This window comes from Varroa jacobsoni, unplaced genomic scaffold, assembly GCF_002532875.2.
Source record: "Varroa jacobsoni isolate VJ856 unplaced genomic scaffold, vjacob_1.0 scaffold_245, whole genome shotgun sequence".
Lineage (NCBI taxonomy): Eukaryota > Metazoa > Arthropoda > Arachnida > Mesostigmata > Varroidae > Varroa > Varroa jacobsoni.
In genome coordinates this window covers 1-24,982 of record NW_019213147.1, presented here as the reverse complement: position 1 = coordinate 24,982, position 24,982 = coordinate 1, and the positions used below count along the sequence as shown (strand labels likewise).

Here is a 24,982-nt window from a genome sequence, read left to right as displayed (position 1 = left end):
AAAAAACTATATCCAAAATCAATAAGATTGGTCTACCTGTAGTCTACTGGTAATGTGAGTGCCTGTATTACCACTGCTGCTTATGGACATGTACTCATTGTGACTATACCATATGAACTCAACTACATCAACGTTCAAAGCTCATGGACGTTGCTCATATTTATATCGAACAACGCACGAAGCCTGAATAACTGTCACAGCAGCAGCGATGTAAGGTAAAGCTAAGCAGATGAATAATAGATCGTTACTGTATGTGTAATAGGGAAGACAGCGTGCTGCTTATTAAGGAAACGATACGTACTATAGTATATGTAAATACTAATATATATATAATCAGACCTACACGATATATCGTGTAGGTCTGACGACCACGCGAACGCGCTACGCTATGCTAGTACTGGCAAAATCGTCACCATTATCGTCGCGTTGGTAATCGTGGACACACCGGCGCGGCCGAAGTCTCATCGTTTGCATAGCGCATTGCCCCGCACTTTTTGTAAGTCCCGCTTGACGGTCCTACTGTAACACCACATAGGGACAGCTATTGCTCCAGTAATCGTAGTAAGGCTAACGGTTGCATTGACAGTTATAAGGCTCACAATCAGTTTGCACATGTATCCAACGACATCGCCATGTCGGCAGCTGGAGCAATACAATGGGTTCTCCATTTCACTTGCTTCCTCTCACAAACAAGCAAATCCCCGGTAGAGCAGTGTTGGCAAACGAATACCTATCAGATGACGCCAGCCTCACCGGTTATGGTTGTCTTTTTCAGCACAAGCATTTACAGAGCTCGTCGGCAAATCGCGCGCAACTAGACAAGGGGACGTGGGCAGAGAGGGAGGTAGGAAAAGTTCCCGGCTAGCAACCATCACCATCACTATTGCCGGTGACTCCATCTCTTACGCACTGTACGTGTAGTTGACACGAGTGGTAATAGAAGTACTGCAATATTTACGTCACTGAGTATTCCTAGCCCACCCCACCATCTTAGTGAAACTATAGCTCTATCGCAACCATCTCTCTGAGCGTCCTATACATATTATAGTCGTGTCAGAAGCATAAACACTTAATGGCAGTCGTAAAGTAGAGATTCTATACTAGCCAACAGTGCCCATTACCTTACACCGAACTCGGCCGTCTGTCATGAAAAGTTGCTTGCCGCGATCACCCATTCATCAATTGTGTAATATATTTACATCAAACAGGCTAGTGCACACTTTCTTGAAACTTTCATAGAAACAAGTTCGGTTTAAGCACGAGTAGAGGAAAAACGTTAAGGAATCGATGTCTCTCTCTGATATCGTCCGGCTCATAAATGTAAGGAGGCGGCATTTTATAGAAATTACTATCATTGGGATGGGATTGTTAACTGATCCTAGTTACAGATAAAGTCGATATATTCTGTATGTTGTTCTAGTACATGTCTGAGTATGGTGAATACAATCATATTTTTCGTATTATTTGTATAGTTATAATTTTTTGGCACATTTTGTGTAATTACATAGACAGTGTAAATAAATGAATCGCATATTATAATTAGTTCTGTGTAACATACTGCGAATTCAGCAGAGTGGATAAAAGGCCAATCCTAGATTCAATTCCCAGGTGAAACTCTTTCAGTTTTTAAGTTAATTAAGTACTTAACTTCTGTTTAGCGTGCGGGTGCGTTAGAACAGCGCACATCATTTCAGTCTTTACCCATAACTACTCTGAAGCATTTGTCTAGTCCTGTGAGACTCTCACTTACTAAATCGTGAAGTCTCGGGCTTTAGTTCGAAACATGACGAAGATATTACTTCGAAACCGGAAGCTTACAGGGGTCGGCTAGTGTGCTATTATTTCATTAGTCGTGTTTCAGTTTACACCCCGTTGGGTGCAACTCCTCGGCAATTGCACTAAGCCTTTCTCAATTTTCCTTATCTTTGGTCATAGATCCTACCATCTAATTTACGTTTATCTTCGCTAGAACTTCCCTATGTGCCGGTTGACCTCGTGCCCAGTTTAGTGCTTGACAATGGGGCACGTGCGGGTTCTGTTTCGCCCTATGCACGAAGTACACAGAAATCCTCCAAGTTTTGCCTACCTACGCATATTTGAAATTAGCGATGGTCAGACAAGATACGGCACGAGTGATACATTTGTCCTCCGCACGCCCCCCTGGTCCATTTCTTTACATCCGTAATAAGGTGTCGGATCCAACGCCGAAGCGCATTCACCTCTGCTATTGACGTTGAAAGCTGCCCACTGATGTGACCATTGTAATTACATGAGCCATATCGAAGTCATTGTATTTGTCGTTTGATTAACGCTCCGCTCTTTAGCTGGGCAGTAAGTCCTATCGGATAATTCTGGCCAACAGTATCAAAGTTCCAGTCAATACCGTTCCGTAAGCTCTTGCTAGACGTATAGTTTCTATTTTTTGAGTGGATACCAGAGCATTGCAACTAAGCTTTGTTTTCAACGCCGCGTCTGCCCACACGAATACGGCGTAAAGCTATGGACCCCCTACCAAAGCGAGGAACTTTCACTCCCCCTTCTTCCCCCGGATGTTCTTCCCATTCTAGGCAAATTATGGGACAAATTAGTTTTCGACTACTCCACATTGATCCCGCTATACCACATTTAAAGTTTCCCACTGTATTTACGAAAAAAATGTCTCCAAGTAGAGATAATGAATTTGTTTTGCTTCCACATAGAATTAACCAGCCTCGGCAACCAAATATTTTTAGTTGTCTACAGTCTAATTTCATTAGTTTGTTTAGCAATGGCCTCCAGGTATCTTTATTTACCCTAAAATGATCAGATCCTATTGACAAATCTGATTTTTTTTTCCAAAATCCTTATAAAAATAATCTCCTTTCTCAGTTTTCGTTTTGAAATCAATGTCACTGATTAACAATTTCTTGATTCGTTCGATTGGTTTTCTCATATTCGCTGTAGTGCTTCTATCTTTATAGCGTTCACTTTTTCCAGCAGTATTAGCGGCACACGGTCGTATGTTTTTTCCGAACACGTCATGTAACAAGCGTATCCATTTCATGCACGTTCTGCTACAAATAAGTACTGTTTTTCCGAACATCATTTAATTAGCTCTAGAACATCGTGTCGTGTTCGCTGCTTTCACCGTTGTTCCATTACGGTCTGCTGCTTTCACTACAGCGCAATCCCATACACGTTAAATCATGCTAGACGATCACCAGAGGCGTGACAGAACTGTGAGTGGCATCATATTGTGGTTTTACGGTATCGAGCAAGAATAACGCGTCAACGAAGTACTCATCGTTTATTGTCACCGTCGTCACTGACGTCATAGCAATAGCGTATATACGATTAGTGTTCGCGTGGATGCGTACGATTCATGTTGCACCACTTTCGCCTCTTCTCAGCTGCTTCTTCTGATAATGTCGACAGAAACGAGCCGAACAGCGACAGAAGCATCAAGGCACAGGATACGCAGAATAACTGGAGGGCTAAGTAAGTAACCGAATGAAACGTTGTTGCTGTCTAGTTTCTCTCTTCGATTCGTAAATTGTTTGGCCTCTGCCTACAACTTCTGCCGTCTTCAAAGGCAGATGACAGCAACAGTAGCAATGGCCGATTATATGACGTCTACGACCCAGAAGCGGCTTAGCTGGACTCCAGCTCGGAGATCTGCTGATAATAAGCGTGTGCGCGGGTTGGATCGGGTTTTGGACCGATTCAAGTCGAAACTGAAGCTCTACTTAAAAATCACGCTCATCAATCATGATGTACAAAGCTACAATAGTAAGATAAGTGGTAATAGCATCTCGAATAATGGTCGTAATCGCCAGAGACGGCGCAGACTTAACAGGAAGGACCAAACGATGACACGCCAGTCAGCTCCACAACAACCTACGTGTTGGCCACCGTCGCATTTATATATTGTAATAGCTCACGCTGCCTGACTCAGTTAGGTCTCTTTGATATACTCACGTATATATGCGTCTGCATCACTGTTCGTATTGAACATCCGAATAATGATAGCAGCTTCTACAAGTGATACGCCCTGCTCAACTATCACAACCATACGGTTAAGTGTTCAAGCAGACGGGACGCATTCAATTACAGACTTGCGCGGTTGAGGCACTGCAGCGTTAACTTTCTCCAGCAGTGAAGGCAGTGCAAGGACATCATAATATAGATACACCCCCGACTTCAGCAAAACAACAGCGGCGTGGACGTCAGCGACAGCAACGATGATAGCGTCAGGCTAGAAAATGGATGTCGGGAAGAAAGTCCATACGGGTAGCTGTACGTTTTGCTCAATTGTATACTTGTAAATGCAATCAAGTGCCGCAAGCTCATGTTCGACTCGGTTCACACAGGAGCAAACTCATGACAATAATACGAAGAAGAATGCTGGCGGTTCAAGTGAACGGCTCGTTCGGGTAGAAATTCTCTGGGGATCATCATTTGACTATGTGCATGTGTATACCTATGTATTGGTTGAATCTAAAACGACTACAAAACTGTCCTGGTACTTTGACGAACAATGAAGTCAAAGTATAACACGTAAAGTGACAAGGAATCGACTATTGATTTCAATAGTCAATAATATAAACATGTTTGTATTGAATAATCCAGTTCGTACTACTTCAAATTATATCAGGCGCTCGCCGAGTCGTCACCCTCAAACAGTCGTTTAGCATACGTCCGATTTTATATGGAATTGAATGTCAACCCGCATCTGTATTGTATATCGCCGTGGTAGATCGACGTGAGTGTTGGACTGAACACACGGAAATACAATGAGATCATTTTTTTTCATTATGGATGGAAAATACTGATGCGTAGGCGAAAGAAAGCATAGGCTTTAATAGGAAAACGTTTATTTTTAACCCTTGGGTGCTTCATAACCTACCCTGGTCATCACTACACTAAATTTGTCATGTTGGCGAGTTTTTATTGTAGTAATTTTACACTTGAACCGGCTGTTTGCCCTTCACTTCGGTAAAAACTCATTGAAACGGTCCTCCTTCCTGAAGCGTTGGTACGTATTTTACGTACGTTTTAACGTATAGTATACGTTAACGTTAGAACGTTATTACCATTATGGGGAATTCATATTTCCCGCCTGAACAGATCGACCACCTCTACTTGAGGATAATCAGAGGACGGTCAACTGAATGACCGTTTGCCTATGAGATCTACACAAGGAATCACTGAATTAGTCAAACGAAAGTTTCGAAGTTGTAAAAATCTTCGAGATATTCAATAGTGATTATAATCAGCAGTAAATTGAAATGATGGTTTTATCAGCATTGATTGCTTGGATACTATCAGTGATGTGTACCAGAGCTGTCAACAACGTTAGCGTGCAATAAATTTCGATCTATAGTTATCTGTAGTTAGTAATGGATTTCAAAATCACCTGCAATGGCACCTAACTTTCAATGATACAAGTGCTTCTACTGAAAACTACTAAACAAAATTTAGTAAAAAAAGAAGAATATACGCAGCAGACCTTTCTAATTCTTTTCCCTTAGCCCATTTATCATCTGAGCATTCGTAGCATAAATAATGAACCATACTAGTCCACATCATATCCTATTGTTTGTTATCGAAGAAGCCTAGAGTGCGCCGCAGTGCGAGGGCACTGTCATTTATAGAGTATCACACACATCCGCATCCTGTCGGAGTCAGCCGGTTTTTCCCCATAGGCGACATGCGCTTACTTCAATATAGTAGATGTATGTAATCGTATAAACTGTTTACGCATATGCTCCACCAACGTAGCCAGATCATAAGGACATGACATGCAACACAAATGAAGAGTAATAACTTATGAAACAGATTTGTGAGCCTTGCGCGATGACTATCGTTTTTAATGCGATTTATATTTTATACTGTACAAAAATATGATGCAGTCTGCCAATTTCCCAGTACTTCTTACTCAAGATGAATTAATGAATGAAGGAACATTACGAATGATACAATGTAATACTGAAATATAATGGATATCGGGATATCGGCCTGCGAAGAAAGAGACCTGAATGAAGTATTCCAAATGCTAGAGCAAGAAACACGAACATGAACCGAAGCTCCTGCGTATTGAAATAACGCGTATTGGAATGAAGACACGATTTGCCGAGGCATGCGTCGTTGTTGTTAGTTTTAGTTTTGCCTAACATGTTAGCTATGACGAAAAGCTCTTTTGTCGGCATCTCTGCCGCCTTCTTCATTCTAATACTACCATTGGCCTGGTGACCGAGGAGCAAAGTGGATGGGACGACAACATTAGGGGCACGCGGATGGTCAGGCGAACGGCGTCCACCTGCGTAAACCCGGCCGATTGCAAAAATATCTAACTGCCGCCAATTATGGCGTTATACTTCATATCCACAATTAACGTAATATTAGCTTGCGTTTTCTCCGCGGATTTTGCGTACGTTGCTGCGGACTCAGCGACTGGACTGAGGCAGGCGCTATCACTAGACAACTCCTTTAGTTGATGCGGAGGGTGATGATGATCATGGCAATTTGTTCGTTAACAAACAGTGGCTGTATGCCACATCTCGTTCGCATGCATGATAATTTTCTGTACCCGACTGTTATGATCTTACTATCAATGACAGAGAGGTTAGCAGGAATCAGAGACGTGAGTTCAGAAACGTGAGCGATCTGACCTTATTGAGGTCGCCAGGAACAAGCAGAGCCTTTGCGAAAAAATATTCATAATACAAACAGTAGATTCTAGTCAGTTTCTACGGAACCTAACATTGTCATCATCGGTCAATCGGAAAAAAATGTTTTCTGTCTATCACGCCGCCCTCTGGTCACAAAACACTGGCGACCGCCGGGCGACATTGACCACAAGGACCGTGAGTTCGCACGGAGCGAAAGTTTCCATACGTCGTATCACCCTCACCTGTGGCTTTTAGTCTGCAAAAGTGGTAAGTGCTATTATCATGTTGTAATGTTTACCGGTTGTCCAGCAATGGTATTTTTAGTTACCTGTCGGATGCCGGAACAGTCAAGAGATCTGTACGAGAAGTGTACGTGCTATGCTCGGTAAAGGAGAAGCATTGGATCAGGGGCGGAGTATCATGTTCGTTTGATTTGTATACAAACATGTTTTTTTTTCAAGCGTATACATAGTTGTTCTGACACGAAAATGCCTGCCGCTTGCAACTGGCTGGGATGGGCTTAGAAAGTTAAACGTGTCATTATATTTAATCAGTTGATAAACTGATCGTACGCACAGGTGCTTCCGTACGGACAATCGAGATACCGGTATTTTATTGATTCTAACTTTCTTTCTCATACAGTTCAACCACCTCACATTTTCCATTTCGTGGGTTGAATAGAATGTAATTGCAGTAGTTGGGTAATAAAATACGATTGTTTAGCAAGTAGTGCATAGAGCGCTGATACACAAGTCCTACTGACCAAAAAATTCATCACTTAAAAGTAACTTCTCTCAAAGATTAAATCATGTTCACTTTATAAGGCTCTTGTTAATTCGCCTACAACATGGTCATTGCGTATGCCACAGACGAATTTTACATAGAACAAATTTACCAAATATAAACGTTAAAGATGGCAAGCAGTTGATATCTGGTCCTTGCATGTTATTATGTTAGCTCTTCGGCAGCAAACAAATGCATAAAATTCAGATTGATTCATTTGTGACTTCATCGTTTTCATATAGCAACATAAGTGCCGGCTGATACACCAAGTCGATGGGTCGCCAGAAGCACCGATACTGCACTGTGAATGCTGACGTCCCAGATGCAACCCGGCCACTGAGTTGAAAGCAGTCAACTAGTTCTTTCCTTTCAACGATATTATTACTAGGGCAAATAGTCAGACAAGGATATAGATAGGTGGACGTTTGTTATAGCTTTCATTTTTCACTCATTGAATGGCTTATGCGCGCCTCGCTCCGCTCATTCATTCCTTTATTGAGTCATTGGGTTGTGCATTCATCGAGCTCATATTGACTCAGACTTCGGGCCCTTTTCAAGCCGAGCACAAGATCCGAGCAATCGTCGTAGTAAAGGCAACAAACTTGTTTTGCGATAACCTACTGCACTACCGTAACATGTCTTTATGAACAGGATGACTTGTCGCTACGGGACGAGCTGCGCAGGACAGTCGAGACGCGACGAAGCTTAACAAAGTTTCATTGCATGCTATACGAACGCATATGAAAAAGGAACATATTAAAACGTCGAACAGAAGAAGATCACGCAGTTGTTTCCTCAACGTTAGGACTGTTCGTGTTTTGACTTTCAACCCATCTTAGCATCGTGGACTCTGGACGAGACTGAAACGGATGGCAAAGCTGTCTTTATTATCCGTTACAATAAATGCCGCCGACGTATTGTCTGACTGTCATTGTCGCAGTTGTAGAAAATAGGTCAACCTGATAGTGCTTTTGGCCTGAACGCTCCAGGATATTGCATATTCGCTACCTAACAATACAAATTAAGTAAAGAGCCTCCTCTATACGAAACAAAAAGAAAGCTGCTTTTGTAGGTAGAACCACTACTTGAGCTGATGTTTCCGATATAGGTGTGGGATGCACGAAAAAATCGGACATAGGATAACTAACTTTTTAAGCTGTCCATTGAACGGTATCTTATCATGCTTCATTATGATGTCTCTCTCTCCCTCCCCCCTCTCTCTCTATATAGATATATATAATATATATATATATATACCGTTCAATAGACAACTTAAAAAGTTAGTTATTCTACGTCTGGGTCGATTTTTTCGTGCACGCCACACTTATACAGAATATTCGTTTGAGTAGTAGTCCTACCTAAAGAATCAGCTTTCTTTTTGTTTCGTATAGAGGAGACTTTAATTTGCATCGTCACGTAGCGCACACGCAAGATCTTCGAGCGTCCAGTTCATTCTTACGCAATGCTATTCACTTGCCACCATTTGTAATCCTATGCAAATATAATACGGTAAAGGCCACCAAGAATGTATGACCTTATTCACTTTATACCTATCCTCTACCATCACCAACATTTTATAATGAATTGATTGGGCATAAACTGAGCAATTACGCATCGATCGAGGGACTGCACAAATTATATCTGTCGTTAAGATGGAAAACGTCGTGCTCGAAGCAAAAGCAGTGACTGAGTCATTACACAAAACAATGTAAATGTTGGAGGCACACCAGCATTTTTTTCGGCATCTTATTAATACTATGAAGACGGTTACAGTGTGAAAATACTCAGGATGCATGTGTGTGTGCGCATAGCGAAGCAGCTGCTACTAGTTGCCAAGCGCAACCCATTGGAGAATTAGACATTGCTTCGTTGTTTCGTGGTTCTCGTCACTGACGATTTGAAAGAGACAAAGAATATTTATAAAGAAAATGTATAAGGAAAGGAACCGAAGAAAATATAGCGAAAATATAGCTAGACGATAGAAACGTGAAGACGGTACTGTCGAAAAAGGATAGATGTTAAAAAGATTTCTAGCATTAGGATGAATCTGTGTCGGTTGAGTCTAATTTTAACTATGCAACACCGACACTCACGCGCTTACGCACACGTATGCAGCTAATGTTATACTTTCCTTTGGTTTAGATAGCAAACAAAAATGATTTCGTCTCACGGCCTCAGTGTCAGTGACATCAACCCGAAGGTGTCGTTGAGAGGGAAAAAACTAAGTGTGATAAAAAATCAAGTGAATTTAAATTCACCTTAAAATAGTGGTCATTCTCCTGTCCATTCGGGTCGGCGCGTATTACTTGGTGACCGTAGGAATATTCGGTCTATTTTCTTTATATGTGAAATAATCTAACTGAGGCTGGTAGTGATTAACGTCATCTTTGTATGTTTATATTGAAGGTGCTAGGAACGCTACTGTTAAGGAGTTGGAAACTTCATCACCAGAGCTTCATTAATTAAAAAAGTCGTTATTTAAAGCATCAAGGCATTGCATGGATAGTGTTATATTAGATTATCGTCACATGTGCGACTTTCGGAGGTCAAATTAAGGAAACCTTAATGAAAGCCGAGAATAATTAAACCTTATCGGTTCAAGTCCGAAAATCTAATCCGCCTTTAGATAGATACGCTCTGTAATAATTGTGGAAGATTACCGTTTACTACATGATGTGGGTTCCTTCGTGTTAGCTACGAGCTGTTATCGGTTGAAGCATTTACTGATGATAGTGCAAAACTATTGAAATAGACCTTATTATTGAAGGCAAATCTTTTGTCATCATATTATTTTTCAACATCACTATCGTGCCTATAAAACGACTTTTCTCGTTTTTGAAGGAGCAGTGATATATACATATATATATATATATTTATATTGATATTCATAATCATTATTCAGATTTTTATTCTTCCACATACCTCCATCTTGGCGTAGTCTGTTCGTCCTTACGATATCCGTTATGGTATCCTTAGGTGTATGTGAATGTTTCCAACGACCTGGTGGATTTAAATGGTGCCGCAATTTTCTAGCTATAATTCCACCTCGATTTGTTAATGAACAGAGACGATCGTCGCTGAAAGGCAAAATTCTCTAATGAATTCACATAAAACACGGATGTCGCACTCTTTCAGTAGTCCTCAGCGTACACTATAGACTCTTTTTTAGCACACTGTCCCGTACTTCGCCTGTCCGCAAAACTTCGATGCTACAGTAAACTACATTAAAAACACTAGAGAGAAGCTTGCGTCGATATTAGTTCAAGCCGCAATGATAAATATCACGGGACATTTTTTGAACGTGATCTAATCCCCCTTTTCGAAATCGGCTTGACTGATTGTGGTAGCCACCATTGGCGCCACAGTCTGAAATGGCCACAGAATCGTAATCCGTTTTCAGGCGTTCTCCCTTTAACTGGCAGATTATCCTTAAGCGGTTTAGGAGATAACAATCGACAAAGCTAGATTAGAGACGCTATGACCCATCAGTGATTTCATCACTACGACTTCAGCGTCAATTCGTTGTCGCTCCACTCAAACCGAGAAACAAAATACAATCAACATTTCTATAAAAAACAAAATCTAATAAGCCCAAGCGATAATAACTGCAAATGCGGTGACAACGTTACATTACGATACTAGAACAGCACAGCCGGGCGCAACATAGTTTGCTGCTGACGGCAACGCAACCGCAATTGATACTAAGCAACTGGTGCGCGAACGCCATCAGTAATAGGTTTGTTACCGGCGTTGGTGTTGTAGAAGCGCGCGCAGACTGACTGAACTTACCATTCACTCCACTTGCCACTGAAAAGAGAGAGCGCTTTCTTACTTTTACCGTGGCACAATGACGGGGGCTATCCAACTGTCTTACCCTCTTCTCCTCAGTTCTGGTTTACCCCTGTGAGCCTTCTCGCACTTCGGCGCTTAGCTTAACTTAGCCGCGGACTCCTGCTACCATTTCGGTGTGCAGATGTGTGATCAAGTATCTATGCGCACATTTGTCCATTACTCAGACACACATCTATTCTATTTAGCTTTTCTGTATACAACAAGGGAACTGCAATGGGATCACCGGCTGTTGATTTAATACATTAGACCACTACAAATATATTATGATATGGTATAGAATTATAGCTACAATGGAAAGTAGAGTTGGCATTTTTACTGAATTTTGAAGAAGGAAAGTGCCAGAAGAAGCGGCAGCGGAGCTCTGTATCTCCCGGCAGCACTGCAGTGATGCGGACAAACGGCTTCGGAAAATTAACGGGGCCACAGTGTTAACAGTTTGTGGACGACGGCAAACGTATAAAAACAACGTCGCTACAGCGAAAAGCATGGTAAATGTATCATCACGGACATCAACATTACGACTAGTACTACAGTTATCATTACAATCATACTTTTCACAACAGGGTTATCCGGATCATTCGCCGTTCAACCCAACTAGACTCATATTTGTCTTTCTTGTCTTGATAATTTCTTCGGAGTTTATGCAAGTATTGCTGTTATGTGGTGTTACCGCTGTTGTTGGGTTTAGTAACGCGGACCACATTTAAGATTGCTATCCATTAACGGAGGGCATCTTCGAGGTACGTTATCCTGACAATCATAACGGAATCAGTATAAATGAAATTCTTGTGGTATTTGTCCAGCGAAACGAGAAAGCAGATTCACGCAAACTTCATCATTAAATGAACCTCGACTTGAACGTAGCTGTATCTCACCGCTGTTCATACAACAGATACCATTCGTAGCAAATACTATGTTATAGCGTAACAGTATTGTACCTACCTGCTTATCGGCGATAAAGAACGTAAAACTCGAAACGTAGAAAGTAGACCATCTCGGTGGCCAGTGAAAAACATGATTTACCAACTTGAAGGCTTTCTGTTATGTGCTAGTTTCGAAATAGGCAAAATAAAAATTTCTCATAGCTTGCATATCAGAGGAAGTGATGAATGCAACATAAAATGATTAAGTAGAAAGGTGCCGGGCAAGAACTTCGTCAGCATAACTGTGCTTGATATCACGCTTGCGCTCGAGTCTCTGTCTGAATTTGGAAAAACTCAGTGATACTGCACGCTTTTTAGCCTAAAACCCAATACGGTTATCGAATAGATTTTGTTGATGCGGTATTATCTTAATTATGCGCAATATCGCATTTGAGAGAAATCAGTTAATATATTTGGTACCCAATTTAGCCCTGTTGAACGCTCTTTGAAAAATTGTTGAACATAGCCAGCGTACAGAATAAATTAGGAGGCTTCATCATGCAATTATCACTTAGACATATTAACAACGAAGTCCACAAAATTTTTATCTTAAACATTGCCTCTTACAAGTACATCATCCTACGAAAAGATTTCTTACCACCGCATATAGTTATCAACGGATCCTCACAGCGTCTGTCGCTTCACACTTTGTCTTCACACACTCTATCGCACTGCTCAACACCCAGATCACTAAATGGTTGTTAGAAAGCTTAAGTGTTCATAAGGTCCATAGAAAATCTTGGGTCATGAATTGAGGTAGAATTAAAAAAAGAGAAAGAGTTGGAAGTTTTGTGCACATCCGAAAATAGATTTTTTTTACTAATAACCAAAAAAAAAAATCAGAGTAACGTTCCAGACTAATATATGCATATTATAGTAGGCTAGGCTTTGTTGTATGGTAGTAAACAATATTTTCGACATTTTTTTTGTCGTTCATCGGGCCCACAAAGCTTAACCGGTGATGAAGACGATGTGCGCGATGAGTGTTCTAGCTGAAAATACTACTAGAAAGAACCTTGACAAAGTTAAGAATGGCGTTTTTGGGTTATTCAACGCATTTCGCTGACCCTCTTAGGTTGGGCGATAATCGCTTTCCATTACTCGTAGTACCGAAGTGAATCAGTGTCCATTGGATCCTCACCAGACCCTCAACGTATTTGCTGGGTTGTTTTCACGGTTTAACAACAACGTCGATGTCATAACAACATATCTTTTTACCCGACTTACCTCTAGTTGGGGGTCTGTAATTAAAATAAAATTTTGTAATTTAGAACAGAACCATACTGTGTACTTTCCACTGATATCGCATGGTGTACCGAATTTTAAATTAATAAATATACCACTCCAATGTCCCGTATTGGAAAAAGTCCCGTTACGCAAAAAGCACGTATTAGAATTATCTCGACATATTATTATATGCAAATTTATGTATATATAGAGTCCATACACATGAAAGCCAAATATGCTTATTTATTAACGCCAAGATTACAGAATAAAAAACAAGTTTCATGATAATACACATATACAGAAAAATATTTGTTTTCCATTATACACAGCGTCCTTTGTTAGTACAGTTTGTCCAAGTTTCCACTACAACGCAGTTCTGTTGTGTAGGGTGATATAATGTCAGGAGCCGCTTACGCTACGCAGATTGGCCAGACGTTACACTTTTTACAAGACTTTCCACCCACGGAATCAACAGGAGAATCTGTTGAAATGAATGGAATCTACTACTATATGACCCTAATTTATAACGGATAGTTAAGCATAACATCCTGCCTGGCGAGCTCGAGCAACATAGGATCATCAAAGAATTTGTTAATAGAAACATCTTCCGAAAGGCCTTTGCGCCGGCGCGTCTTCATCATGAACTCTCTAGCCAGATGGGGCGCTGGTTGCGGCTCGAGGGGTCGTATTTGTATACTCTTGTCAAGCGGATCTCCAGGGACGATTTGCCAATGGTGGAACATGGACAGACAAAACGCTTGGCCTTGGGTATGCGTTCTTAAATCCGTCTCAAAACCGAATGAATCAATAGCCGGAAGGAAAGCCTTGATTGAGTAGAGCGGAGATCCAGGCATTGGGGCATCCTGAGTTACATGACCTCTTCGGCGAGCCAGCACAGTGTACACTGCTGACACACAGTCAGCCGGGGCATGAACCTCAACGTAATAATATGGTTCCATGAGACGTGGAGTAGCCAGGAGGAAGGCCGAGTATGCCACTCGTCTAGCGGTAGGAATAACTTGACCCCCACCTCGATGGATACTCTCCGGCGCCACTACAGCATCAAGCAACTTGAATTTACAATTACGAATCGGCTCTTCACATAAAGGACCTTCTCTTACAGCCCACTGAAACCCTTGGACGACGCTGTCTCGTACTGATGACAACAACGTCTTATCTACCTCAGAAGGAAGCGTGTCGTCTACAAGGATATTCGGTCCCTGAGAATCTGGGCCGAATGCCCAAATAGATCGAGCAGCTAGAAGATCCCAATCATACTTGGTCTGAAAGAATTCACCTAGACGTTTTCGGTCCCAACCAATTTCAACTACTTGAGTTTCAATATCCTCAGCGATGCCTTTCTCCAGAGGTTCGGCAATCATTGTAAGCTTATTTTTCTTGTTAGGTGTTTCGGCGAAACATTTCAGTGACGATGTTTCGACGACGGTTTCGCAAAAAGCGACTACTGGGTCAGCCACCTTTATATCTATTTCCGAATACATTTTACGAAGATCGTGCATTACACAGTCGAGATAAAGCTCGCCTGTTCCAAAGATGACATGCTCACCGCTTTCTTCCACTTTAGTAGTTAGGAGAGGGTAACTCTTATTTACTTTACGCAGGCCGTCTAACATTTTGGGCAATTCCGACGGATTCACCGGTTCCACGGCTATTTTACACACGCTCTTTGTGAGGAACTTAAGAGGTCGGAAAATGTACAATGGGCATTTAATTTTCAGGTCGACAATTGTTGATGTCTTCACAATTGACGCCTCAACGCCCTCAATAAGTACCCAGTTTCCAGCCGGCACTCGATTCACCTCAATCTGATAACGGCTTTCATGAATCCACAATCGACCTACAGTCATAACTCGCGAATCCTCTTCATCCATTTGAGAGTAGCCTTCGCCCAGGACTCGCACCTGTTGGCCTGAATATAGTGTGCCGGAGAAAACGCGACCAAACACGTGGAAGCTAGTAGCGTCCTGCGATGAGTACTGCTTCGTGGTGTTAAGCAGCAGGGGTCCATTGGAGTCACATTTGAGGATTGATTTGCCCAAAAGCGCGTCTTGACCCTCTACGCTAATTGGACCTGAGAAAATTTGTTCGGCCCTGGGTAAAAGTACGCGATCGGGCGGCGGAACATGTTCTACCAGCATGTCGACAAAACCAGCAAAATTGTCGCCCATAAAACGTGAGCAGACCATCCGTAAAAGAGGCCGAATATTCATCTTCATTTCAGACTTGCTAAGACGTATACCAAGCTGATCAAGGAGACCCGGCAGATTACCATCAACATCGCCAACAACCTGTGCGAATAGTTTATATAGCGGCTCAAGTATAAATTCGACAAATGACCGCTGGGCAGAACCGTGCGGTGGTTTACGGCTGAATTTGCGAGTTTTAGCACTGAAGTACATGTCGCCCCAAAGCCGGCGAGCAAACTCCTTATATTCGAGGCCACCATGTGTATCGGCGTACATTTTGGCGAACGACTTCAAAGTAAAGCAAAGGTCGTATTGAGAGGAAGCGAAGCATACGTTACCTAATAATGGATTAAGAAGCCTTTCTTCGGGTTCTTCGGAATAAAGTACGATTAACGCATTGATTTCCTCGATAACGTTACGTAGCTTGTAGTAAGCATCGGCTGGAGGCAGCTTAAGTTCAAGCATCAGCCGATCGATTTTGTTAATACATAGAATGACCCGAACTTTCTCCTGGATACAGTGTTTAAGTATCTGCTCTGTTTGCAAGCAAATTCCCTCAGCCGCGTCGACAAATAGAACCGCGCCGTCGCACAGCCTAAGAGCTGCGGTCGCCTCATCCGAAAAGTTGACATGGCCTGGAGTATCCAGCAAATTCATGAGATATGACTTGCTTTTCACATCTTGCAAAACAAGTGACACAGGCGAGCTTTTAATGCTTACACCACGCTCTTGTTCTGTGTACAGGGTATCGGTGAAGCGCAGACTGCGACCCTCCCTGGCTCGAAAATGGGGGTGCGTCTTCTCGATAAGGCAATCGACGAATGTTGTCCTGCCATGATGCAGATGCCCGATCAACGCCACGTTTCGGATCAGCTCCGGCGTGTCCATGAGGTCAGCAAGAAACTCAAGATCGTACGTTGTATCTGGCAAATTTTGCTCGCTGTGAGCGAATTTCTTCTGTTTGATGGGCTGCACAATCGGTTCTGTAAGTGGTTGAGCATCTTCCTCCTGTACAATCGTCTCTACGTCCTCGCCGTATACCTCAACTGCAGTAGGATAATATTTCTTATCTTCGTGAAGAACAATCTGCATAGTTTCCTCTGTAACTTCTTCATCGGCGTCTCCTTTACCGACGTCGTCATCATCATCTGGCTCATCGCGTTCGTCTTCCTCCTCTTCAGACGACGACTCGAGGTCGGGACCAATGTAATTGCCAAACTCATCGTATAAATCTGAATGATCCATCACTGCAGATTGACGAAAGGCGTCAGACTCTTTGCTATTAATTATCAAACCTGAAAAACAAACAAAGTATTTAGATTGGTTAAATTTAGTGATATTGTGTCTGCCAGTATATTAGAATTGAATCAACGGTGGCAATAGAGGTATACATGAGCAAAAACTTACCTACTGACGTAATTACTGTTGTGAGATAGAAAATATACTTCTGTACAAATAATACTCTTTTCGGTTATCTTAGCAGAAATTAATAGAAAAATCGTTTTTTTAAAAATAAAAGAAGTAAAGGAGGCAACAAGAAACAAACAATACCAGACAGTTGATGAAACTCATGTACATACACTACATTAAATCAATGGTACAGTGTGTAACAAATGTCGTTAAAGGCTAAAAATTAGGTTTAAAAAATGGTCAGGAATGTGATAAGTTCGAAAGGCACATACTGACCTAATCAGTGATTTATGGAGCACAGAATGCGACTGCTAATCATAAGAACTAGTAATTAAGTATTATGGTCTAAGTTGCTCCTAATGTTCTAAGAATTCGAAGAAACTGTTAATGCTGTGTCAATTATTATCTTGTAACCATATTTCAGCATGCATTTTAACAACTAAAAATAACGACTGCAATATGTTCTTTCAATTAACATTTCCTAACTGATATTCTTAAAAAACTGCTCCCGAACTTTGACTTAGAAAAATGCCACAATAACGTCGTACTACAATTCCTGCAATTCTGATTTGCTTCAATTCACAAATGATTCACTACACAAAGACAATACCATTTGAGAAGTTTTAGACGGCACAATATTGGCTCTATATGTGGCTAATAGTATATAAAGCTCAGAATATTTAACCTACAAAGGGACATACCGGTAATCACTTTGTGGTCTTCTCCTAAACGTAAATCACCTAGTGGTCTACATAAATTTCCACTATGCGTGTGTTTACAACACCGTGCCGACTTGTTTTTGTCAAGTACGCGTCGTCTGCTAATACATTTAAACAAAACCCGCGCCAAGCTCTAATATTACCGCGCTTTATTATTGCTGTAGCTTGCCACTAACGGTTTTTTGGGATTATTCAGTGCAAACGCTTGTTTTTTTTTACTCATGTTGGATATTCTTAGCTCAAAGGCTATTTGCATGTGGGAAGCTAAGTAGTTCTACATAGTTCTAGTTGATTCAACGTTCTCGTATCACTGTATGTAATATTCATTATCCTCTATTAAGAAATTGTATGTGTATCCATTAATAGTTAGTGCAAACGTCCGTTGTCCTTGACCAGCAACTTTATTAAAGCTGCAGGTCGTTATTTACCGCGACCTCGACACTGAACATGCACTATTCTCTAAAATATTGATGGTACACGCAGTTTTGGGCACACCGCCTTGTGGGCTTTTTCGCATTCTCACAGTCTTTAGTTATGCCACTGCCGTACGTGTCTTCGCTTCAGGATGGTTTCCTAATGTCGCCTTGCTCCATGACGCTCCGAATGTTGCCTACCTGGCTTGCCGAGCGGCAATTGCCATCGCCCCTGGCTATACAGCGTCTTTACTACGTCCTCCTCGGTTCCTAGATCAGCTTTGTAAACGCCGCTGTCATTTTGCTGCGGTGGTGTCACTGTACAATACAATGGAAATTGCAAACGTTCGTTGTCGTAGACGACCGACGACAGCGAGTTAAATGACGTAATAAGTCTTTATTAACTGCCTCTATGCTCGCCGAGTGGGGAGCGTTTCAGAGACACGATATAAGGGACTCATATCAAACAGATGGAATTTGAATAATTTTTATTAAAAACAGGGCTTGGTTAATCGACGTCACTATGTTCGACTAATCGCGACGATAGTATTTCTATAATTAGAATCTATACACATGGGTATCGTGCAATATTAGGTACTTCTGGCTTGTCGTATTGCTGAGATGTTTAATTTCCCCGCCATCAGATTAGACATTCTTCTGCGCCTTGCCTGTGTTGTTCCCAATGAATGAACAGAAGAAATTCGTTCATCCAGTGGTGAAAACGGTTTTGTGTGGCGCCAAGTGATTTGTGGCGACTAGTGGTAAAAAAATGAGTGGGCCGTTGCTTTCCCGGGAAAACGCGCCGCAGGAGAGCCGTGGTCCGTCGAGCAAGACCGAGATGGACCCAGAAACAGAATTATACAGACTTTTAGAACTTTTGGATGGTGGCGGCAATGAAAAACTAGTTGACGCGTACTTCAGGTAGGCTACTCAGTTCAAATTTGCCGTTCTTGTGTGCTGTCGGTTACTACGTGTTCATATAGTATGCGCTGCTGTCAAGGCTAATTATGTATTTGTATTGCTATACTGAATATGAGTTTATCACTAGGGGCTTGCGTGAGATGTGAAGCTCTGAAGCTTGTAAGGATGTTCAACGATAGCTAAGTCGTAACGAGTACAGAATATAAATTGTGTGGGTCTGTAAATATTCTGTGTCAAGCTGTCGAATTCACATATTGAGGTTTGACGGTTTTCTTGCCGCCTTAAATACATATATGCATTTTAACGCTATGTCTAGTACTATTATAGCAAATTGGGATAAATTTAAGAAGAGATTGCGTTACGTGTCCTCAAGAGATTTCAACGCATTACTGCTTGGTTAATAATACCGTTTTAGTATCCAAAAGCGTTCGTTACAGCTTCGTATTTAACATCACATGCAATTTATCTTTTTTTTGCTTCGTTTACCACTTATAAAGGCTCTCCTTTGAGTCCTTTAGTAATGGTTCAAATGAATTCTGTTTTCTATTTTTAGTCTACAAATATATATATATATATATATATATTTGTAATGGCGAAGCATTAGTATTCTTTTTCGAACATCAGCTTGCCTGTTTATAGCTATAGAGATATAAACGCTTAACATCGTTGATACGGGATATAACACTCGGCTGAATATTCACGTATGTGTTTCAGCATGCGGCCTTAAGCAGCTCACGCTTAACGCGGGTCGTCACTGTAACTTTGCGACGCCTACTTTACTTGCTCGAACCGCAACTTTTTTTCGGCTGCCGGAACCGCGTGCGACAGTATACGCGCACGCACTTAATCATTGTTTGTAACGATCGAATTAAGAAATAATAGTTGTGGGCGAAGTTTTCCTAAATACTTAAAGGCTTTACCATAAACTTGGCCAATATTTTGTCCATCCTCGAATCGACCAGCCTCTCGACTTCGACGATTGACTCTTGATGACGCACTACAATTCATTATGATTTATTTGGTAACACTTGGTCCTTATATAGCAATGGAAATGTTCGTACGGGCTGTAATAATATTACGCCACACAATATGAAAGCATGATTAGTACAGAGCGCGTACGGTACACTTTTTATTTGTTATGCTAAACTGAATCTGTATAGCTTGAGCTGTTTTACCGCAGCGTCTAATATTAATACATTATCTGCTCTAGGATACACACGAGGTGTGCATTTAGTTTAGGCCATAGGCTGCAATCGTTATCTGCATTTTTAGTCACTCGACAGGATGACTTACGATTTTCTGTTATATATGAAATTTCGCTCAGATACCCTTTAATTGAAAAGAGTTTAAAAGAAGATTATTTGTACTATGACATAGACGCGAGATTCACGTAAGTGTTAATGTTAGAGGAAGGGCCTATTATCACCATTACTATCGATACACAATTTCAATAACCGACCTTCAATTCTGCATCATCTTCTTGTTTTGTGATATTTTCTGTTTGATAACAGCTTTTTGTTGTTCTGCTCAAAGAATATGCACCACTTGCGTCATCTGCTGACCGCAACTCTTCTTAAGCCTCACTGCCTCCGCCTTTTTAAGGAATATCGCAGCAACAAGGAGCGACTCCGCAACGATCCCCGATTCGTGCAGTGCATGATGTGGTTTGGTTTGTTCCAGCCTCGCATGTACAAAGATGTTGTCGACAAAGGCATTGGCGATCGATGTGCTGTTACCTTTGTTATGTATGCGAAAAGTCTTGCAAAGCAAGGCGATTTACCGGCCGCTGTTGGTGCCATCAAGAAAGGCCTTGATAACTGTGCCCTACCCATCTCGTACCTCGAGGTGAGAGCCGTTAGAGATATGGATATGCAAATTAAAAAGTAGTTAATGGCGATATACTTTTTTCTTTGTGCGCAAAGTATCACAGACCCTAACCTGTTTTTCTTTTATGTTAGGATACATTGCGAGAGCTTCAAGGAAACAATTCTTCGACTGCGCTTCAGCCAAAAGAAACTGGCTTAACCGACCACGCAATAACCCCTGTACAAAATATCATAATTCCCATCGATCCCCATATGAGGTCCTATGGTGAACTCTTTAATTTCTTTATTTATATATTTATAAAATCCTATTGATTTCTATTTTCGTTGTTAAACGTAGTATTCGCAAAACGCAAGTTAGTAACAAACATTTATAAGCCATATTCATTAGATATAAGCAAAAAGTGTTTACTTTTTTTTTATAGGTACACTGCAGAGGATCGTGATTTTGCTCCGGACCAAGTTCGTACATACGATTTTCGTGCTGTTTATCCAGAGTGTAACCCGGATGAATTTCAGTTCGAAGAGAGGCGGTTGCACCGTTGGCTAGAAAAGAAAAAAATCGAAGAAGAGTCGAAAGCCACCCAAAATATGCTCAAAGAAAAGACAGAAATCATCGAGAGTTTACGTGAAACAATCGCTATACTACGTCAAGAGAAAACACTATTGACCGCCACGAATAAACGTGACAATGAAAATAATAGTTATACTACTGGGCATAGGCAAATGGTTTTAGCCGCAAGCAAACCGTCGTGTCCCGTTTCATCCGAACAACGCTCGGTGGTCCTCGATGACAACCGGATCACGGAAACCTCCGTGGCCTTGACAAGCACCCAAAAATCTATCACTGACCGACTCCATGAAGAACAAAAGCAAGATACGCAGCAGGGAAACGACGAAGTATCTTCTTTGTTGATTAAGAATTCTCATCGAGAGAATTCGATTCGTTGCGAGTCTACAATGGCCATGAACAGTCGTACCGAAATGATGACTCGGGATATGCGCGAACTGTTCTGGAATGGAACTCTCAATTCCACAAACATGGCGCCGAGTGCTGAGGCAACGCCATCGAAGGCCGCACACGAGGACCGCAACACTGGTATGGAAGCAAATTCAAGTGGTGTGTCGCACTCGGAACGGCAACAGGATAGACTTCAGGTCTTTGAAGAAAATGTCGCTGCGCCATGTCTACACTCAGTCACTTCGACCGTGAATAAGATCGCCGTATTCGAAGAAAATGATGGTGGAGCTAAAAGAAAAGCGGCGGAGATAATCGCACCCGCTAAACGTTTTGCCGCATGTGCTGGTAAGTGGCAGGTAACATCTTTAATATGACTCATAGAAGAGTCAGTAAAACATATGGGCACATGAACGCGCGCTCATATTAGCTACAAGCCTCAAGAAAAAATTAAACGTGTGGAAGAAGTTCATTTTAGGCTTTCAATCAGCACGCTTAACGCGTGCTTTTTGAAACTTGGTGTTTAAAATAACCCTTGCAAACATTCATTTATTAAAAAAACAGATATGACATAATAATAACAAAGGTAATATTGATTAATAGATGAAAACCAGGCAGGTCCTTCTAATCGGCAGGCGGACCTGCTTCAGCAACCTAAACTGAAGGTCTTCGACGAAAACCCCAATCCATCATTATCTGCGAAAGACGATGAAGACAAGGAGAATATCGCGCCAAAAGGGTACCAACAGCCGCCCCCACATTCACGACGCCTTAGCGGTGTTCTTGTTGACGCCGAAGGATTTGAGACTGCTCCACAGCAGTCACTCGAAGAATCGGAAGAATCATTGGCCCCTTCACCAGCTAGCTCTGATGTGCCTGTAGTTGATGAGGACCTTGGTGTAGGACCTTTGGAAGCTGCTGAAGAGCCACCTGGAAGATTCAACGCGTCGACGCCGACTAAGAATACGCCCGGCGCCCATGAGGTGACCTGGCGGGTAACCGAGGTCCTCCGGGGAAATATACTTCCTCCTATGATGCTTACTGAAGGAGATGGGGAGACTTGTCCATCGCCCGGGGAAGGCTCAGGCAAGCGAATGCCGATACACTCGAGTGTGCGGCACCTTAGTACCATCCTTGAGGCAAGCAAGGAGTCAGGGTCGTCTGGAAGCTCAAACTCTCTGGGTACACCGTCGCTGGCGAGGCCAGCATTTGCTATTTCACAATGTGACGACAGCATGTCGGCTAGTCAGTTAGACCCAATTCTGTCAGATCCTTTTAACCCCGCCCATAGAAACAAAGTTATTCTGGGCAGCAAAATCGTTTATGAGACAGTTACAGGAAATTTGCCGCACATGAAAAAGAAGACAAGAATACAATACCGAGGAGGGTATAGCGCAACAATTGTTAAAATGATTGGCGAGGGCGGATTTGCGAAGGTGAGTTATGACATAACGAAGTGATCGACAGTTACGCCATGAGAACTTCAGTTTTAGAACGTCTAGTAAACTTTACAGTAAAAGCGTGTTTTATATAGATTGACATATGTGCATTCCGTTTACAGGTGTATTTTGCTCAGCGAGAACTGGACGATGAGGAAGATGCTATGATAAACGGTTACAATGAGCCGACCACATGCATAGTTCGCGACGATCAAGCGGCCATCAAGATCACTAAGGAGATTACAGCCGGGTTGTGGGAATTTTACATTCTCAATACTGTATCTTCCCGATTAACGCGATTGGCCGGCCATCCCTGCATTCGCAAGAGTATTCCAGAACCACATTGTGCGGCTTATTATCAAGATGGTTTTCTGATCAGTTTACCCTTTCTTCCGTACGGCTCACTATTGGACCTCGTCAACAGTTTTGAAAAGGCGGTACCCGAGGAACTAGCACGTTACTTTGTGCTTGAGCTTATGATTATAATAATGCGATTACACGAGACTGGCATCATTCATGGCGACCTAAAACCGGATAACGTACTCTTCCGTAAGGTGCCTACAATGCATATGGTTAACGAACTACGCCAAAAGACCCAGTGCATTTGCTTGATCGATTTTGGCCAGGCAATCGACGTGAAGACATTCCCGGCGGGTACGACATTTTCCCGCGTCGTGCTTCGAGAATCACATCGCTGTGCTGCAATGCGTGAGGGCCGGGATTGGCTCTACGATTTTGACTGGTTTGGCGTAGCGAATTGTGCACACACGCTACTGTTCGGTGAATACATCGAAATAGAAAAGAAACCTAGTGGTGATTACGGCATTAAGCGCCGCATACCCCGATACTGGGCTAATGATTGGTGGGACGAACTGTTCTCAAGTTTGCTAAATATGAATACGACGACGTCGCTGCCCGGTCAACCAGATAATCCTGTGAAAAAAATAATCGAGCTTGGCGGGGATACTCTTTGTGACAGAAAGTCAGCTACAGCATTATCACTCAAACTAATCAATCTTAATACGATGATGTCTAGCAAAAGGCGCCCATAGTCTGTTATACGTAAAGTATATACTGCAAAAAATATATATTACTGTCGATTCATTGGGGACCAGAAGCTCGTGGGTCTTATAACAGGTTTTTGTCAGACCGTGTTGTTCAGGACGACCGTATATTCGAAGTTGGATTGTTATAAAAATTTAATAATCTAAAAAAAACAGTAAAAGAATACTAATCAACAAGGTATTTACCGGAAAAAGCGATTTCGGAACGATTTAAAGGGATGTACTTCCCCGTTGTGTGAATAGTAAGTGGTGGAGAAAAAACCCAATTTGGACAACCTTATAGTTTATTCGTGAAGGGACGAAAAAACGTCATTTAGGAAATACTAAAAAATGCAGAATCAATTCTGTTACATAATTATATGAAAGATGACATATGCCTAAATAAAAGGTATACAGTGACCCCTATTAATACTAATCTGATTTATCGTCACTCTTATTTGCAGCGTACATGAGACTGTTAGGAATAGGTACGTTGAGCACATCGATAAAGATTACCGTACGTGCTATGGGTTGTTACGTTATGTCTAAGTTACGTTAGGGCTTTTTGAAGAATCGACAGTTGTATCCAAAGAAGCTATACAGTGGTGGAAACC

General features: G+C 41.9%; 3 protein-coding genes across 6 annotated transcripts in view; 1 reads left to right on the top strand and 2 right to left on the bottom strand.

Moving 5' to 3' along the window:
- Positions 1 to 12,421, bottom strand: part of LOC111258547 (uncharacterized) — a 127,574-nt gene extending 115,153 nt beyond the window's left edge. Inside the window, exons 1-2 of one of the 4 annotated variants that reach the window (XM_022829914.2) lie at positions 12,228 to 12,421; positions 10,356 to 10,510 (exon numbers count right to left, since the gene is read on the bottom strand). In XM_022829914.2, the coding sequence (XP_022685649.1) occupies positions 10,356 to 10,361 (6 nt within the window). In that variant the 5' untranslated portion in view covers positions 10,362 to 10,510; positions 12,228 to 12,421. Of the gene's footprint in view, positions 1 to 413; positions 782 to 10,355; positions 11,138 to 12,227 lie in introns of those variants that run through there. The other 3 variants (XM_022829913.2, XM_022829912.2, XM_022829915.2) reach the window with 3 other exon arrangements.
- A 1,237-nt stretch (positions 12,422 to 13,658) lies between these two features.
- LOC111258546 (116 kDa U5 small nuclear ribonucleoprotein component) lies at positions 13,659 to 17,862 on the bottom strand. Its single transcript, XM_022829911.2, has 2 exons — positions 17,754 to 17,862; positions 13,659 to 16,937 (listed from the first exon to the last, which is right to left on the bottom strand). The coding sequence occupies exon 2, from the start codon at positions 16,885 to 16,887 to the stop codon at positions 13,957 to 13,959; it is 2,931 nt and encodes a 976-aa protein (XP_022685646.1). The 5' UTR covers positions 16,888 to 16,937; positions 17,754 to 17,862; the 3' UTR covers positions 13,659 to 13,956.
- A 932-nt stretch (positions 17,863 to 18,794) lies between these two features.
- Positions 18,795 to 24,809, top strand: LOC111258545 (uncharacterized). The gene is made up of 6 exons (XM_022829910.2): positions 18,795 to 19,105; positions 20,617 to 20,950; positions 21,064 to 21,188; positions 21,354 to 22,234; positions 22,490 to 23,322; positions 23,448 to 24,809. Exons 1-6 carry the CDS (start codon positions 18,954 to 18,956, stop codon positions 24,375 to 24,377), a joined length of 3,255 nt encoding a protein of 1,084 aa, XP_022685645.1. The 5' UTR covers positions 18,795 to 18,953; the 3' UTR covers positions 24,378 to 24,809.
- Positions 24,810 to 24,982: the final 173 nt, after the last annotated feature.